The 15,958-nt window shown below is 56.1% G+C and overlaps 1 protein-coding gene across 2 annotated transcripts in view; it reads right to left on the bottom strand.

The window, feature by feature from the left end:
* SDK2 (sidekick cell adhesion molecule 2) overlaps positions 1–15,958 on the bottom strand; it is a 212,894-nt gene that overhangs the window by 87,133 nt on the left and 109,803 nt on the right. The window contains exons 3-4 of one of the 2 annotated variants that reach the window (XM_079799164.1): positions 9,538–9,644; positions 1,701–1,848 (exon numbers count right to left, since the gene is read on the bottom strand). In XM_079799164.1, the coding sequence (XP_079655290.1) occupies positions 1,701–1,848; positions 9,538–9,644 (255 nt within the window). Of the gene's footprint in view, positions 1–1,700; positions 1,849–9,537; positions 9,645–15,958 lie in introns of those variants that run through there. The other variant, XM_079799163.1, reaches the window with a different exon arrangement.

Below are 15,958 nucleotides of genomic sequence, written 5' to 3'. Positions count from 1 at the left end.
TTTCAGGCCCCTGGGGCCATTTGTTACGCAGCATTCCCATGTCTGTAGGTAACTGATACATTCTAGGACAGTGGTTCTCAACTGCATATTGGAATCACTGGGGAGCACTTAAAAATCCCCATGCCAGGGTACATCCCATTTAATGAGGTCAGAATGTGTGTGTGTGGGGGGTAGGAACTAAAGATCAGTATATTTTAAAGTGTCCCAAATGATTTCAAGAGGTCACCAGGTTGAGAATCACTACACCAGCACCGCTTCTTTCTAAGGGCCGTCGCTTGACCCGTTTTGTGCCTGTATCTTTGACCCTCTCCTCACACAGTGTCTAAGTAAGACAGAATTAAGGACCCGAGTCTGGAGTGGGCAAGCCTGGAACCCGCTGTGGTGAGATCTGGCAAAGTCGTTAAACTCTGGGGGCTTGACGTTGCCATCTGTAAAATGGGGATGAAACGTGCCGCCTCCTCGGGCTGTCCTGAGGGCCATGTTTCTGGAGCGTGCCCTCCTCTGGGCAGTGAGAAGGGAAGGAGAGGGAGACGTCTCTTCCTTGGAGGTGCAGCCCTGTGCCAGAGGGGCGGGCGAGGTGGGGGGCGTGCTTAACCAGTCAACTGCCACGCGTCTGAAACGGAAACCATCCCCACCCGCCACGATGTTTTGAATTTAATTAAAAAAAAAACCAAGTTTGCAAGGAGTGTTACAAAAATAAATATATTACTCACAATTTGGGCGTCCTTGAGTGTTTTTCAGTTGAAAATTCTCACGGTAAATGATTTTTTTTTGAAGCGTCTCTAGACGCGTATGGCTAACACAAAGGTATGGTTAACACAAAGGGTTAACCCAGGCCTGTGCACACAGCGGACGCCCCTAAGTGACAGCCACCGTGAGGACCCTTATGCTTCTCTCATTAGATGCCCTGGTCCCCACAGGCAAGGACCGTCCATCTCAGTTCCTGCTTCCTGCTGAGCAGGCCGGGCTGCACCTGCAGCTCCTGCCCCAGGAGACCGGACAGGGCGTCCTTCTCCTTTCCCGGGAGAGGGGCCAGGGGGAGCCGAAAGGGGGAGCCTGGCTGGCTCTAGGCTCCGAGGGGGAGCGGGAGGGCCGGGCGTGTCCCAGGAGGAAATGCCTGCCCCTCGCCCTCTGTGGAGGTGCTGGCTCCCTCGCTCCTGCCCACAAGCCAGGCAGCCACAACCGACGCCTTGGGCCACACAGAGGGGTTTTGTTAGGGCTGAAAGAGCCGTGTGTTCTCTCCCTGCCGGGCCCCTGGCCTCACCTCCTCCCAGCAGCCAAAACACACAGAGCCCGGGCACCCCGCACGCTGGAAACACCCAGGGGCCGGCGCCCGCCGGGGCGATGCCAGCCCGCAGCCCCCTGGCCTCGCTGGCCGGAGTCCTGGGCCTGTGCCTGTCTGGGTTGGCGAGTGCTCTGGGAGGCAGGGTTACGCTCCCGCCGAGAAGGGGGCCAGTGCCCGGGATTCCCCAGGAAGGCGGCCTTGCTTCCTGCTCCCCATCTTCGCACGCACATTCCCAGAAAGGCCCTCGTCAGCCACACGCTGTCATGTGGGAGGTCCCCAGGCTGCTGTGTCCCAGAGGGCAGTGAGCAGCTGCCTCTGTGCAAGGGCCCCGCTCAGCCTTTTCCGGCCCCACCCCTCCCTCCCAGGGCAAGGCGCCCCCTTTTCCGCGGCTCCCCGAGCCGAGCCGGGTGCTCACATGCGGCTGCTGGGCGGGATCTTGCGGCCGTCCCGGAACCAGGTCACCTGCGGCTGCGGGAAGCTGGCGATGCGTGGGGCGCGGATGACGGCGGCTTCTCCGTGGGACACGGTCTGGTGCTTCTCGCCCTCCTCGAAGCTCCCCATGTCTGCGGAGGGAAGAGCACACGCAGGGTCAGGGGTCGGGGCGGTGGCAGAGACTGCCGCTCCTGGGGAGGGCGTGGTGACAGTGGAGGGGAAACGCAGGCAGGATGACCAGGGCGCAGGGCGACACTACGCTCAGACCAACCCTCATGCCCTCACCGCCCATTCTGTCAGGGGCCCTGCCTTGGACTTTTGGGGTTTACATCCATTTCTACCCGTATGCATCCATGGAGCAACAGACTGGTCCCACAGTCATGAGAGGCTGGTCACTATTCCACACACTTTGCAACTGGAATACACTGAGTGTCCAGATTATTATGATCTCTGATCTATTAGAGGCCCGGTGCATGAATTCGTGCATGGGTGGGGTCCGGCCAGCCTGGCCAGGGGGAGGGGACATGGGCGGTTGGCCGACCTGCCCGCTGGTCGAACTCCTGGTCGAGGGGACAATTTGCATATTAGCCTTTTATTAGATAGGATCTACACCGAGTGGCCAGATTATTATGCGTTCAGAGATCATCATAATCTGGCCACTCAGTGTACTGCCCACACGGGCTCAGAGAGCCCGGGCACGCCACGGAAGGGGCAGCGTCGGGATCTGAACTTGGGTCCTCAGAGTCTGGAGTCAGGCCAAGCTGTCCTTCAGCCCCGCCCTCCAGATGCTCCTGCTTGACGTCCAGCCGCCATGTTGGAAGGAAGCTCCATCTAGCCCACACAGACATGGGAACCGCTCACGTGGGAGGGAACCGAGGGCCCCAGGTGACAGCCAGCGTCAACGCAAACATGGGCGTGAACGTGTGGGCCCTCAGATGACCTCGGCCCCCTGGTCTCTGAAACCTCAGTCCTCCCAGAGCACAGACAAGCTGCCCTACTACGCGCTGCCCAGAGTCAAGGCTCACAGAGTCTGTGAGCATGAGAAACGATCGCGCCACACCATCATGCTTTGGCCTGCGTGGTTATGCAGCCATAGAAACTGGAAGAGTATGTTCACGTGCTAAAACCGATACCTTCTATTTGTAGTGTTAAAATATTAGAACCCCGTATATTTTTTCAAAGTTTCGTGTCAGCATCAACCTCTTCAATGAAGATGACCCCACACGACCCAAACGGGATCAAAGAACAAAGACGCGTGGAACACGGACCCAGCGATGGGCGTGGCCGGCACTGACTCATTGAATCGTCATGACAACACGAGAAGCTCAACGTTGATAAACAAACATTTTTAGTTGTTGATGAATTGCTACAACTCGGCTCTGCCTATAAAAAATTGCGTCCGTAAATCAGCTTGATTCCAGCTCTTACAATAATTTTATCTATTTAAAAAACTTTTCACAGAACTCCGAAGATATATTTGAACAATTTGAAGCAATTTCATGGTAATAGTGTTTCTTTTTCCTCTCCGCCGTTTTATTAGCTCCATTTCGTCAGCGAGGAAATTAAAGCTCATGGAGATGGAGTGGCTGATCCGGTGCTAAGCGGCGAGGGCTGGGCAGCGCCCGCGCTCCAACCTGGCCCCCCTTCCCGCTCCCTCGCCGCCTCTCTCATGACTCAGACCCGGCATTACCATTCTTCACGCACATTCTTTATCTCTTCCTACTACAGTGTCAGCTTGAAGAGGCTGTTCTATCCCGTGGTACGCATGAGCGAACCCCGACAAGACACCTGGCCCCGTGCTCTCTCTCAGCTCACCCAACGCCATCATGCATGACTTATTGAGCCCCTCCGTGGGCCAGGCAGGCTCGGTGGCACCGAAGGACCCTGGCCCTGGCCTCCGGGAGCCTCGAGTCCGGTCAGGGAGACGGGAGGAGCAAGCCAACTCACAGACAAACCTTCAGTGACATAGCTGACGGCTGTGAGAAGAAACAGGGTCCTCGCAGGCGAGGCAGCACAGGGAACCTCCTGCAGGCGGAGGTGGGAGAGGCTCCTTTAAGGAGAGACATACATCAAGAGCAGGCGTTAGCTGCGTGTGTGTGCGTCTGTGTGTGTGTGTGTGGGGGGCTGATGGTCCAGGGGGGAGGGGGGATGTGAAGACTAGGAGGTCGGAGAGAAGGGCAGTGAGAGGAAATGAAAGAAGGCCACTAGGCAGGGGCCTGGGTTTGTTCAGAGGATGGATAAATGATGGATGGATGGATGGATGGATGGATGGATGGGTGGATGGACAGAGGAGGGGTGGATGGATGGAAGGGAGGAGGAATGAGGGATGGAGGCATGGAAAATTGTCTGCATGCATGTACGTCTGAATGCATGTGTAAATATGTATGATAGGATGTATGTATATGCATGTGCATGCATGCATGTATGCATGTATAGATGGATGGAAGGAAGGAGGAATGAGGGATGGAGGCATGGAAAATTGTCTGCATGTATGTACGTCTGGATGTATGTGTACGTATGTACGGTAGGATGCATGTATATGAATGTGCATGCATGCATGTGTGTTTGCATGTATGCATGTGTATATGTATGGTGGACGGACGAAGGAAGGGCACAGCTGGCCTAGCTCCAAGTTCTGCAGTGGACACTGCCCTGCGCCTTCCCGTCCACAACCTCCCGGCCTCCCCGTGGCTCTCAGGCCCCGCACCCTCCCATCCTCCCCATTCACTCTGGCAGATGGGCTTCCTGGCTCTGTCAGGAGCCGGTGCCGCAGCACGTGGGCCCAGGCACAGCCAGGCACGGACTGACCAGCAGCAGCAGGGCCGCCAGGAGGGAGTCCCTCAGCTTTCACTCAGGAGAAGGGAGAGAAGAGAGGGCCACAGCCCCAGGGCCCGGGTCCCTGGGAGACTCCCTGGCGCCGAGGCAGACACGGGGGCAGCCGCACCTCCTCTCCTGCGCTCGCGGCGAATACACCTGCGTGCCCTGCGCGCTGATCCAGCTGCCCCACCAACGCCCCCCGATGTCTTCACTGCCGCTGAAAAGGTCTGGGGCAGGAGGCATTCCGCTTCAGAATCTACTCATGGCTTTTATTTATTCTTAAAGCCGTTCTTACCAAGAAATATGTCATTACACACAAAAGAGCGAACATAATTATAGGCATAATTTAAAGAAGAACAGAAGAAACACTCGTGTACCCAGCGCCCACCTCCAGACAGGAACGCTAACAAACCGGATCCCGCGCCCCCCTCCTCCCCCCTCGCCCTGCACCCCTCCCAGGCACATTCCCACCTTCTCCAGAGGTAGGCAATGCCACGCCAATCATGCATTGTCCTCCACCCCCCAAGTCTCACCACCTATAGACACCCCCCGTAAACAATTATGGCTAATTTAGTCTGTTGCTAAGCCCTTTGTACCTGAGAGCATGCTGTATGCTGTCTACTGTGACTTGCTTCTTTTGTGCAACGTGTTTTTGGAGCCCCATCGATGTCCCTGCACCTAGCTTAGTCGTTTTCACGGCTGCATGGACGCCCGCGGGTGGAGGCAGCCCAGTGCTGCGCAGGCTGGGCTGGTGTCCACGTCTGCCTGGCCTGCTGAGAGCCGGCTCGTGCAGCTAAGAGAATCCCCAGAGTATGCGCCTAAAGGCGCACTGCTGACCTGCAGGCTGTGCACACGGTGATTTTACAGGACAATGCCAAACTGCTTTCCAAATCGGCACCCATCTTCCTATTCACGCTGCCACCAGCGCAGAGGGGAGCTCCTGCCAATGTTTGGTCTTCTAGACTCTTGGGGTTTGGCCACTCTGGTGGGCACGCGGTGGCATTTCATAGAGGTTCTGTTTGTTTATTTAAAGCAATGCTTCCCCGTCTCATCAGATGGTATCATGCCGCTGCCCCCGGCCACTACTCTGAGTAACATCCAAGGTACCAACCACATCTTGGCATGCCACCGTCTGACCCCAGCACCTCACTTCCTCAGCCACACCTTTTACTCTCCACGTCCCACACTCTGCTCCCTGGCCTCAGACACTCAAATCTACCCCAGGGCCTTTGCACCTGGCCTCAGACACTCAAATCTACCCCAGGGCCCTGGCCTGGAAAGACCCATCTCTCGGTCTGCGTGGCTCACCTCCCTCCCTCCCTCCCTCCCTCCCTCTCTCCCTTCCTCCCTTCCTTCCTTCCAGACTGTGCTCAGTATCACCTCCTCAGACACCATTTCAAATAGGACCCCTGTCCCAGCCGCCATCCACCTCACCTGGCTTCATTTTTCCTTATGACATTTTATTTTTCTTCATGGGCCGTCTGTAGTCTATAGTCTATTCTATATTGTCCTTTTATATCGCCCCCACTGCTTTCCTTGAGGGCAGGGATGAATGTCTTGTTGTTTTTTTAATCCTCACTTGAGGGTATTTCCCCATTGATTTTTAGAGAGAGTGAAAGTGAGAGGAAAAGACAGATAAAAATATCGATGAGAGAGAAACACATTGATTGACTGTCTACTGCACGCACCCTTACCAGGGGGTGGGGTGGAGCCTGCATTAAGGTACGTGCCCTTGACTGGAATGGAGCCCGGGACCCTTAGGTCTTCAGGCTGATGCTCTATCCACGGAGCCAAACCGGCTGGGGCATGAGTGTTTTGTTTTTGTCCCGTGTCCTCCCTGCCCAGAGCGGGGCTCAGTGCGCAGTGGGCGGGCAGCCACAGGTGTTTCATTGAACATCCCGGTAAAGCGGGGGCGCCGGAAGCACACGGCGACGCTCTCCTGAACCACAGCACGGCCCCTACGTGTCCACATGCATACACTCAGGCTGAGGATTAAAGACGGCGAGCCCGTGGGTGACATTCTGGGCATCCAGCCCAGCCCACGTGACAACAGGCTGGATGTCCTCCAGTCCCGTTTTGTAGAGGTGACTGAGCCCCCAGGGCAACGGGGAGCAGGCGGGCTCCCCACGGGGCAGGGCCCCTGTGCCCTGCAGAGGGAGGGCAGGTCGGTGCTGGGGCTGGGGCTCCAAGTCTGAGCCCGCAGCCAGCCAACCGGGGCAGGGATGCTGCACAGGCGGGGAGAACACAGGTGCCCGCAGGGTCTGGACGTGGAGACGGGTGGCCCGAGGGCAGCTGTCGGCTCAGGACGCTCTCCCACCATTTCAGCCCGCTCGTCACCAGCCAGAAACTCACGGTGACTAAAAAAACCAAGGAGACACGCCCCATGGGGACAGGAAGGGAGCTGGGGAGGGGTGGGTGTTTTATTGACTTCCCCTTAATTGCTGTAATTAAAAACATGTAAAGAACCCTTCTGTAATGACTTTGCTATTATCATTAGTTGTTAGCACAGCTGCCTTATTAATTTCTCAATTAGAACCCAATTCACAGTCTCTCTTTGGGAAGGGGGTGGAGCCAGGGGTGGGGCCTGCCTGGCTGATCCCTGGAAGGAAGGACAGGACAGGGGTCATCTGACCTCCCAGGACAAAGCCCTCCCACCCTGGGAGGTGGAAGCTGCTGAGGAGAGATGTAGGGACTTGGAGAAACAGCCATCCCCACGCATCCTCAGAACCATGTGACCAGGTAAGAGAGACAGACGGATAGACAGACAGACAGACAGACAGATGCAGGACGACTGCAGGGCCCAGGATTGGGATAGGGTGAATAAGGTGAAAGATTTAAGGAGGCACCCGCTCTCGGGGTCCTGCAAGTGCATGGTGAGGACCTGAGAGGAGCGCCTCCTTAAATTTTGCATCCTCCACGCCTCACTTGTCTCGCTCTCACCCCAACCTGGAGGGCAGAGGCGTGGCTAGGAATGTACCCAGGAGGTAGACAGAGGAGGGACTGTATGGAGGTTTACTCCAGGGCGCCTCCTGGTGGGCCCTGCAGAGAGGAGAAAGCTGCTGGGCTCTGACTTCTCCAGGCCGGGAGCCCAGGGTGGTCCGAGCCTCCTCACGGCACCTGGTCCTTCGCGAAGGCCCCGGCCGCCATCGGTGCACTGTGCTTGCTCTGCACCTGGGCCTGGTCACAAGCCAGCCCTCGGCTCGGGGGCCGGAGGACCCTGTGGGTCTGGGGCAGGGCCCATGCAGGCGTGTGGCCTGGTGTTGAGGGAGCATCCGCATGCTGGGTGCATGTGTGTGTGAGGAGCATGTGTATTATTGGGGGGGGGGTGTCAGTGGGCTGAGTCCCGGGCTCTGGGTCCCTGTCACGGCCAAGGAGGAAGTGTTTCAGTCACGGGATGCTGGGTTCCCTTCCTTTCTCTCTCATCCTTTTTAAAATGTGTTTTTAAAAGATGGATTTTAGAGAGAGAGGAAGGGAACGAGAGAGAGAAACATCGGTCAGTTGCCTCCTGTGTGCACCCGACCGGGAATCAAACCTGCAACCTTTTGGTGCCCGGGATGATGCTCCAACCAACTGAGCCACCGGCCAGGGCCCTTCCTTCTCGTTTTGACCAGCGGAGCCTGCCCAGGGGAGACTGTCATTCGAGGGCTCGCAACTCCAGAAAGTTCCGACTGTCTCTGTGCGCCAAGGACTCAGAACAGACACGCCCACGACAGCTGGACCGACTGGCATCCTGGATGGCATTTCCAACTCGGCACACTCACACACGCACACACACATGTTCTCACCAACACGTAGGTGAGCAAAGAGGAAGACGTTTCCAGCCATGCACATCTGCACACACACATGCACGCATACACACACACGTACATGTTATCACCAACACATAGGTGAGCAAAGAGGCAGATGTATCCAGCCATGCACATCTGCACACACACACACACACTCACGCACATGGACATACACATGTGCACATACTCACACACACGTGTACACACTTGCACACATATTCTCTCCCACACACAGGGGGACAAAGAAGCAGACGAATCCAGACACACACATCTGCACATACAAGTACGTGCACGAACCCACACTGGTGCACCTACACTTGCACACACATGTGCGCACACGCGTGTGCAGTCTTCCTGGAGGCTGCCCCACGGCTGCCCTGCCCTGCTGGACTGGGCACCACGACATGAAGCTCCAGGGAGTCCGCCAGCCACCCGGCGGCCCTGCCCATCATTTGAATGCAGGGCTTTTCCGCTCCTCGGAGAGTCGAGTTGCCTCTAGCGCTGGTTTATGGGACAGGCTGTCCTTCACTCCTGGTTACAGCTGTTTTCCATGATTATTATAAACACTCTGCCTCACTCGAGGTTTCCTATTAGTTTCTCCCCCACTTCTCTCCAAGTGGGAAGCTTTCTCCTGTGCGAGGTCTGAGGCTCTGGATGAGGGGTTACTTTTCAATTTTAATTTTGTTAATCCTCACCCAAGGATATTTTTTCTAGAGAGAGTGGAAGGGAGGGAGGAAGGGGGGAGAGAGGGTGTGGCTCAGTGGTTGAGCACTGACCTATGAACCAGGAGGTCACGCTTTGATTCCCAGTCGGGGCAGATGCTCGATCCCCAGTGGGGGGCGTGCAGGAGGCAGCAGATCAATGATTCTCTCGCATCATTGAGGTTTCTATTTCTCCCTCTCTCCCTCTCCTTTCCTCTCTGAAATCAATAAAAATATATTAAAAAAAAGAAACAAAAAACAAAGCAGCGGGTCCCCTCTGAAGAGAGCTGGACTCAGAGCCGGCAGACGTGCGTGTCATTTACCAGCCGCGTGGCCTCTCGAGCTGCCGCCACCTCCCCAGGCCTCGGCGCCATCAGTCATGGAACTAGAGGACTGGCCCGGAGAAGCGGCAGGGCCACCGTGAGCTCCGATGAGCAGAGAGGGAGTGTGGCTGGTGGGCGAGGACCCCCTCCTGCTGCACGCCCGCCCCGCCCCGCGTCACCACGGTACTCACAGGCCACCTGCACCTCGGTTTGCCTCTGCAGCAGGGCGCCCATCCGGTTGCGCACGATGCAGCGGTAGAAGCCAGCATGGGTGCGGTCCAGGCTGGTGATCATGTACCTGGGGGCAGACGAGACAGCCAGTGAGCAAGCAGGCAGTTGCAGGGGTGTGCAGGTCAGACTGGGGGCAGAGGGCAGAGGGCACCACCTCACCTTCTTCCAGCATGAAGAGGACCTGAGAACTCTGCTCTCTGGCCAGGTCATGGGGTCACAGAAAGGTCCTTAGCTATCGGACAGTCCCACCCACAGACAATTTACTCAGGTGTCCAGGAAGCAGCCTGCACTTTCCCAAGGACGGGAGGTGCTATGCTCGAGCCCTTGACCTTGGCCGTGACCAGATCTCCCAGAACCGTCGGGTCTGCTGGAGGCTCCTGTCCTCCTTTCCCGTGACGCTCATGACTGAGAAAAGTGGCGGCATTTTATTTTGGCCAGACACGGGACTGCGCCGTAATATTAATTGAAATGGATGGAGGTGAGAGATGCGGGGACATTTACATGTTTCCCCAAATGCTTTGCACTGCTCCATCCTTAAAGTTACAGACACCCCACTGCAGCTTAGTGGTGGGAAAAGGAGTCTTCTGAGCAGGACGGTGGGCTCTGCACATGGGGCCCTGGGGCCGGGATGCACGAATCCGAGGCGTTCCCGGGGGAGCCTGCTTCCGGAGCACATGACGACCGAAGAGCAGCCGAGTCTGGTTTGGAGGAAAAGCCGCTGGAGAGCGGGCGTGTGAGGAGCTCACCTGGCTGAGAGGCAGGGAGGGGGCCAGGCCAGCTCAGTGAGAGCAGCTTCTGGCACCGAGACCTGGGCAGGTGATGCTCTCTGGTATGGAGGGTTAGTTCCCTGGCACCCCCCTCTGGGACCCCCTTTCCTACTCCCAGGGAATGAATGACCCAGCACAGAGCTCACGAGTCAAGGGGCTTGTGCCTAGGATAACTCCCTTGTAACGCAGAGATAAACAACCTGAGACAACCTATAAATGACCATCAAGATAGGTCGGATCAATGTCCTAGGATTGGTCCAGCTGACTTGTGGATAAGCTCATTGCCACCTGCCCCCAGGCTGTGCCAACCCTGGGACAGAGTGACCTTACTCCCAGGAGTTGCCAAGTTTAGTTTTACATGAATTCCAGTGCAGACCCATCATCATCATTGCCACCATCATCACCACCATCATCACCATCACCACCACCATCATCATCCCCATCATCATCACCATCACCATCACCATCACCATCCTCACCACCATCATCATCACCACCACCACCACCACCACCACCACCACCATCACCATCATCACCACCATCATCCCCATCATCATCATCACCATCACCACCACCATCACCATCACCATTATCACCATCACCACCACCATCATCCCATCATCATCATTATCACCACCACCATCATCACTATCACCACCACCATCACCACATCATCACCATCATCACCATCACCACCACCATCACCACCACCACCATCACTACCATCATCCTCATCATCCTCATCATCACCATCATCATCACCACCACCATCATCACCACCATCATCACCATCACCATTATCACCATCACCACTACCACCACCACCATCATTCCCATCATCATCATCATTATCACCACCACCATCATCACTATCACCATCACCAACCATCACCATCATCATCACCATCACCACCACCACCACCACCACCATCACCATCACCACCACCACCATCGCCATCGCCATCGCCATCACCATCACCATCACCATCATCACCATCACCACCATCACCACCATCACCATCACCATCACTAACTCACAATGCTGCTGCTGTATTAAGTACTTTTCATACATTTCCTCACTTCACACAGCAGTTCCCAGATTATTATATGTCATAGACCAGTAACACTTAAAATATGGGGGACTGACATAAGATTGTCAATTTTTTATTTATCCATGTAAGATAATTAAAACCAGCCAACCAAAAAGCAAACAGACAAAAAAATTGAACAATGAGAGAGAGAGAGAGAGAGAGAGAGAGAGAGAGAGAGAGAGAGAAGAGAGGAGAGGAGAGGAGAGGAGAGGAGAGGAGAGGAGAGGAGAGGAGAGGAGAGGAGAGGAGAGGAGAGGAGAGAAGAGAAGAGAAGAGAAGAGAAGAGAAGAGAAGAGAAGAGAAGAGAAGAGAAGAGAAGAGAAGAGAAGAGAAGAGAATGAATTAAAAAGTGCCAGGCAGGGAGAGACAAATAGAGATGGCTAGCATTTTATTTATAAAGGACATTTTTGAGATTAAAAAAAAAAGAAATGTAATCTCAGCATAAAAGCCATTTGTGTAAGCTTTAAACCAATTTTACGCAAAGCCCACTACACTAGCTTCACTTTTCTCATTTTATGTGGACAGGTGCACACGGTCATGGGTCTGCACTTGACAGCCTTTCATTCAATCCCCATGCTCATCCTATGGAGCGGCTTACCCCCACTTTAGAGGGGAGGAAACTGAGGTTCAGAAAGAGCTTGTCACTGACCTGTGGTCTTACAGGTAAGAGGAGGCAGGGCCAGGGTCCCACAGAGCCTTCTGGCTCCAAGCCCAGCAGCGAACCAGCTCAGCATGGACGTCGTACCCAGTGGGCCCTCCTTCTGTCCTGGGACGGCAGAAGCCCCCGCTCACCCTGGCCCTGCAGCATTATCTAGAACATTCTGGCTGTCCAAGCCTTTATCTCTGCCACCAGCTGCAGCTCTTATCTGTCCGTCCTTACTGTGTACAGCGTGATGATGGGGAGATAGCGGGCGCCCAGCTCTGGCAAACTTCCCATTCTCCTCAGACCCAGCCTCCAGCCCCTCACAGGCTCTCTCATCGGTACCCCATCTCTCCCGCAGGGAAGGGGGGCAGCTTTGGGGAAACGGGTTGGGTCTTGAAAGTGATGGGGTGACCTGAGAGGGGAGATGGAGAGAGAGATTGGCTGGAAAAGCTCTCTGTCTTTGGAAATGGAATCGGATATTGTTAAATCACACAGGCGAGAGGGAAATGAACAGAAATGGCCCACACACGGACAAAAAGGAGGCTCAGCTTCTGTCACGGCGAAACACAGCCCAATCAGAACCTCACTGACATATCAGACAGCCCAAGATCTTCATGCCTGACCAGGCCCAGTGCTGGCCAGAGCAGGGGGTGGGGCAGGCGAACCGGCAGATGGGCCAGTGAAAGTGTAACCTGATGGAGCCTCTGGGACAAAACCTGTCAAAATAAGAACATGCGAGTCTTTGACCCCGAGGTTGCACTCCTGGGAGCTGGCCTTTTAGATACACTGGCCAAAATGTGGCCAAGAATGGATACAAGGATGTCCCCTCTAGCATTGCTTGTAACGGCAGAGATAAACAACCTATCAATGACCATCAGAAACAGGTCGGATCAATGAGTGAGGCCGCGGTCACCGACAGCCCTGGGACAGCTGGATGGAATGAGACGGGATGGTCCCCGCGGCACAGGCTGAGCGTGGAAAGGAAGCGGGAGAAGGCGGATGTTTACGGAAACAGGAGCCCGAGGAAGTAATGAGCTAAACACTATCGCAGCTGAGTGTCGGGGCAAGGGCCATGATGTGTTCTCAACACCCTTGCTAAGTTGCTGTGCATTGCAACAGGCGACCAAACCCTAGTTTAACGTTTAGGGTCAGACAAATTGACCCAATAAAAGTCATTTGAGTTTGTGGACAAAACACACACACACACACACACACACACACACACACACACACGAAACCAAAGTCAAAGAATAGTGTAAACAGTATGACACCACCTGGGTGCATGGAAATAGCATGTATCTCTACACATTAATCACGCATACGCTCGGGCAAGTACATGCGATGTTTCGGAGACAGAGCCTCCGGGACCTGTTGTCTCCCTTTTGGGAGGGGTGTGGGGGCGGGGAGGGAGGGGAACGTCTACTTTTTGATTTTACGTCTTTCTGTGCCATCGGAGTTTTCTTTATCGCACACCATACATCGGTTTTATTTAAAAAAATACAGTTAAAAAATGCACTTGGAGCATGTAATTTAAGTCTACATTATAAAGAAGACACCGGGGACTCGTTGGGTCTGGGTTTGTTTGCCGGTGTCAGTGATGTGTGCTGAATTTTAAACTTTAGTTAGAGTAGATTTCGGCAGCAGGCTCTGGGGCCACGTGCATCAGCCGGAACGCCCAGGCCGCACCTGGAGCTCGAGGAGGGCCAGCTGGCAGCAGGCCGGCCCTCCCCCGAGGCTGGGCCAGCTCCGGGCTTCCCCTCTGCACCCCCACCCCACCCCCCGCCCCTGCCCTGTAGCTGGGGGCAGGTTCTCCTTGGCCTGGCCGAGCAGATGGATGCAGCCTTGCTCTGCTCCTCCCGCCTCCCTCTCCCTGGGCCGCCTCTGGTGCTCCTTGCCCGGGAGGCCTATTTCGGGCTTGTAGGCAGCGTTATTTAAAGTAACAGTTCCACCACCGCCTTCCCTAGCAGGGAAACCCTCTTCGCTCCACCCAAATGGCAGCTCTCGTCCCCCTGCCTCCCAGGCGGGCGTCAAAGGCAGTTGGCGGGCATCTCAGATTGCTGGGAGCATCCCTGACAATGACCGTAACAGTGCTCATTATCCCAGCCTGGCTCTACCTGCCCCACCCACCTGTGGCTGCCAGCCCCGCAGGGACCTGGACAAGCCCTGCCTCTCTGGGCCCAGGGGGTGGACGCCATGCCCTGCAGCAGGGCTCAGCCATGGTCGGGCCACGAGGGAGCACTGGAGAAAGTGCGGGGTCTCTGACTCAGAGACATGCAGACGTTGATTGGACGTCTGGCTCTTTCTTAGGCGTGTGGCCTGGGTGTATTAGGCATCCTTGCAAGCCTCAGTTTTCCCACCTGCGAAATGGGGACAGTGATGTGAGCACTGCAAGAGGATAGAAGTGCCTGGCACACGGCGGGTGCCGCACAAATACCCGTCCAATGGGGGAGCAAGTGTATGAGTCACTGGTGGGAGTGGGAGGTATGGGGGCGATGTGGGGAGGTTCAGAGAGAAAGACAAGGAAGGTGTGGCAGGATACCCCTCCCCCCGTGGGCCCATTCAGGGCTCCGTGCCAAGCATCGGGGTGGGGGGGGCACAGATTCCCTCGCCTGGCTAATTCTTTGGCTTCCCCATGGACGTGGACCCCAAGTGTCCCCAGCCACCAACAAAGGCTCTGCTATGGCCCCTTGGTTACCTCCTGCTTCTTACTGAGAGAGGGGTCCTGCCTCCGCCCCTCAGCTGCTGGCGGAGCGTGTGGCCTGCTTCCCCAGGGGCAGCAAGGAAATGGCAGGCCCCCCTCAGAGGCCGCCCCTCTCGGCCTCTTGACCCCAATGAACCTCGCTCCCCAGCCTGACCCCAGGCTCCGGCCACTCTGTTTGCGTCCCTGGGTGGAGGGACCTGAGCCTGGCTCCTCTGGGATGACCAGCAGTGCAGGTGGGCAAGAGCCATCTCTTCCGGCCGACCTGCTGCCTCGCTCTCCATCCCGTGAGGACCAGCCAGGGGCGTGGCCCCGGCGGCTGGTGAGCCCCTGCCCTCACCCACCTCTCGGATCGCTTCTGTGCTGATTTATTACAGAAAATATACGCACAGGAGGCAACGTTCAAAGAGTAAAAGAGGAGGTGCACAGTCAACGTGCCACCCATCCCTGACCACCCCCCCCGCCCCCCCGGGCCCATCCCGGCTCCAACCCCCCGCGGAAACCACGGAGATCAGCTTCTGGAGTCTCTTCCCAGGGTTTCTTTATGCAAATGCATCACCCCCTCGCCCCCCACTTTTAAGCAGGAGACAGGCCTCATCTCAGGCTGTTCTGCACCCCGCTTTGTGCGTGTGACGAGATGCCCTAGAACTGTTTCCAAAGGGCACCGAGCGCGTCCCCGGCTCTCTGAGGCTGCGGAGCCAGGAGGCCCTCGCTGGAGGAAGCTTTGCTCTCTCCCGGGACACGGTCGGGTCCGAGGCAGCAGGTAGAGGAGGGAGCCTGGGGCCGGGCTCGGCCGGGCTGGGAGACGGACCCACACAGAGGACCTGCTCTCCTGGCCCATCACAGGGTGTCCTGATCCCACGCCCGCCGCTCGGTCTACTCCGTTCCGAGATGGAGAGATGGGCTCGGGGTGCAGGGCACGCGATGGCAGCGCAGGGAAGAGGCAGGACGGGTAATGGGATGTTAGACAGGAGACGGGCAGACGCGGCGTCTTCTCCGGCCGGGGAAACACACACTGCCCTTTCGGGCTCGAGTCCTTGAGCGTCAGGAGTTGGTATTTAAAATGATTCTTAGTCGCATTAAATAAGATATTTCAATTCCACGGAGCTGTCAGGGGCTGATGCGGACACCAGAAATAACAGGCACGCTCTCCTTGTCTTGTCCTCGTTCATAAAGCGGGTG

The sequence above is a fragment of the Cnephaeus nilssonii genome (assembly GCF_951640355.1).
Source record: "Cnephaeus nilssonii genome assembly, chromosome: 19".
NCBI classification, from domain to species: Eukaryota; Metazoa; Chordata; class Mammalia; order Chiroptera; family Vespertilionidae; genus Cnephaeus; species Cnephaeus nilssonii.
This window is presented reverse-complemented; position numbering and strand designations above follow the sequence as displayed.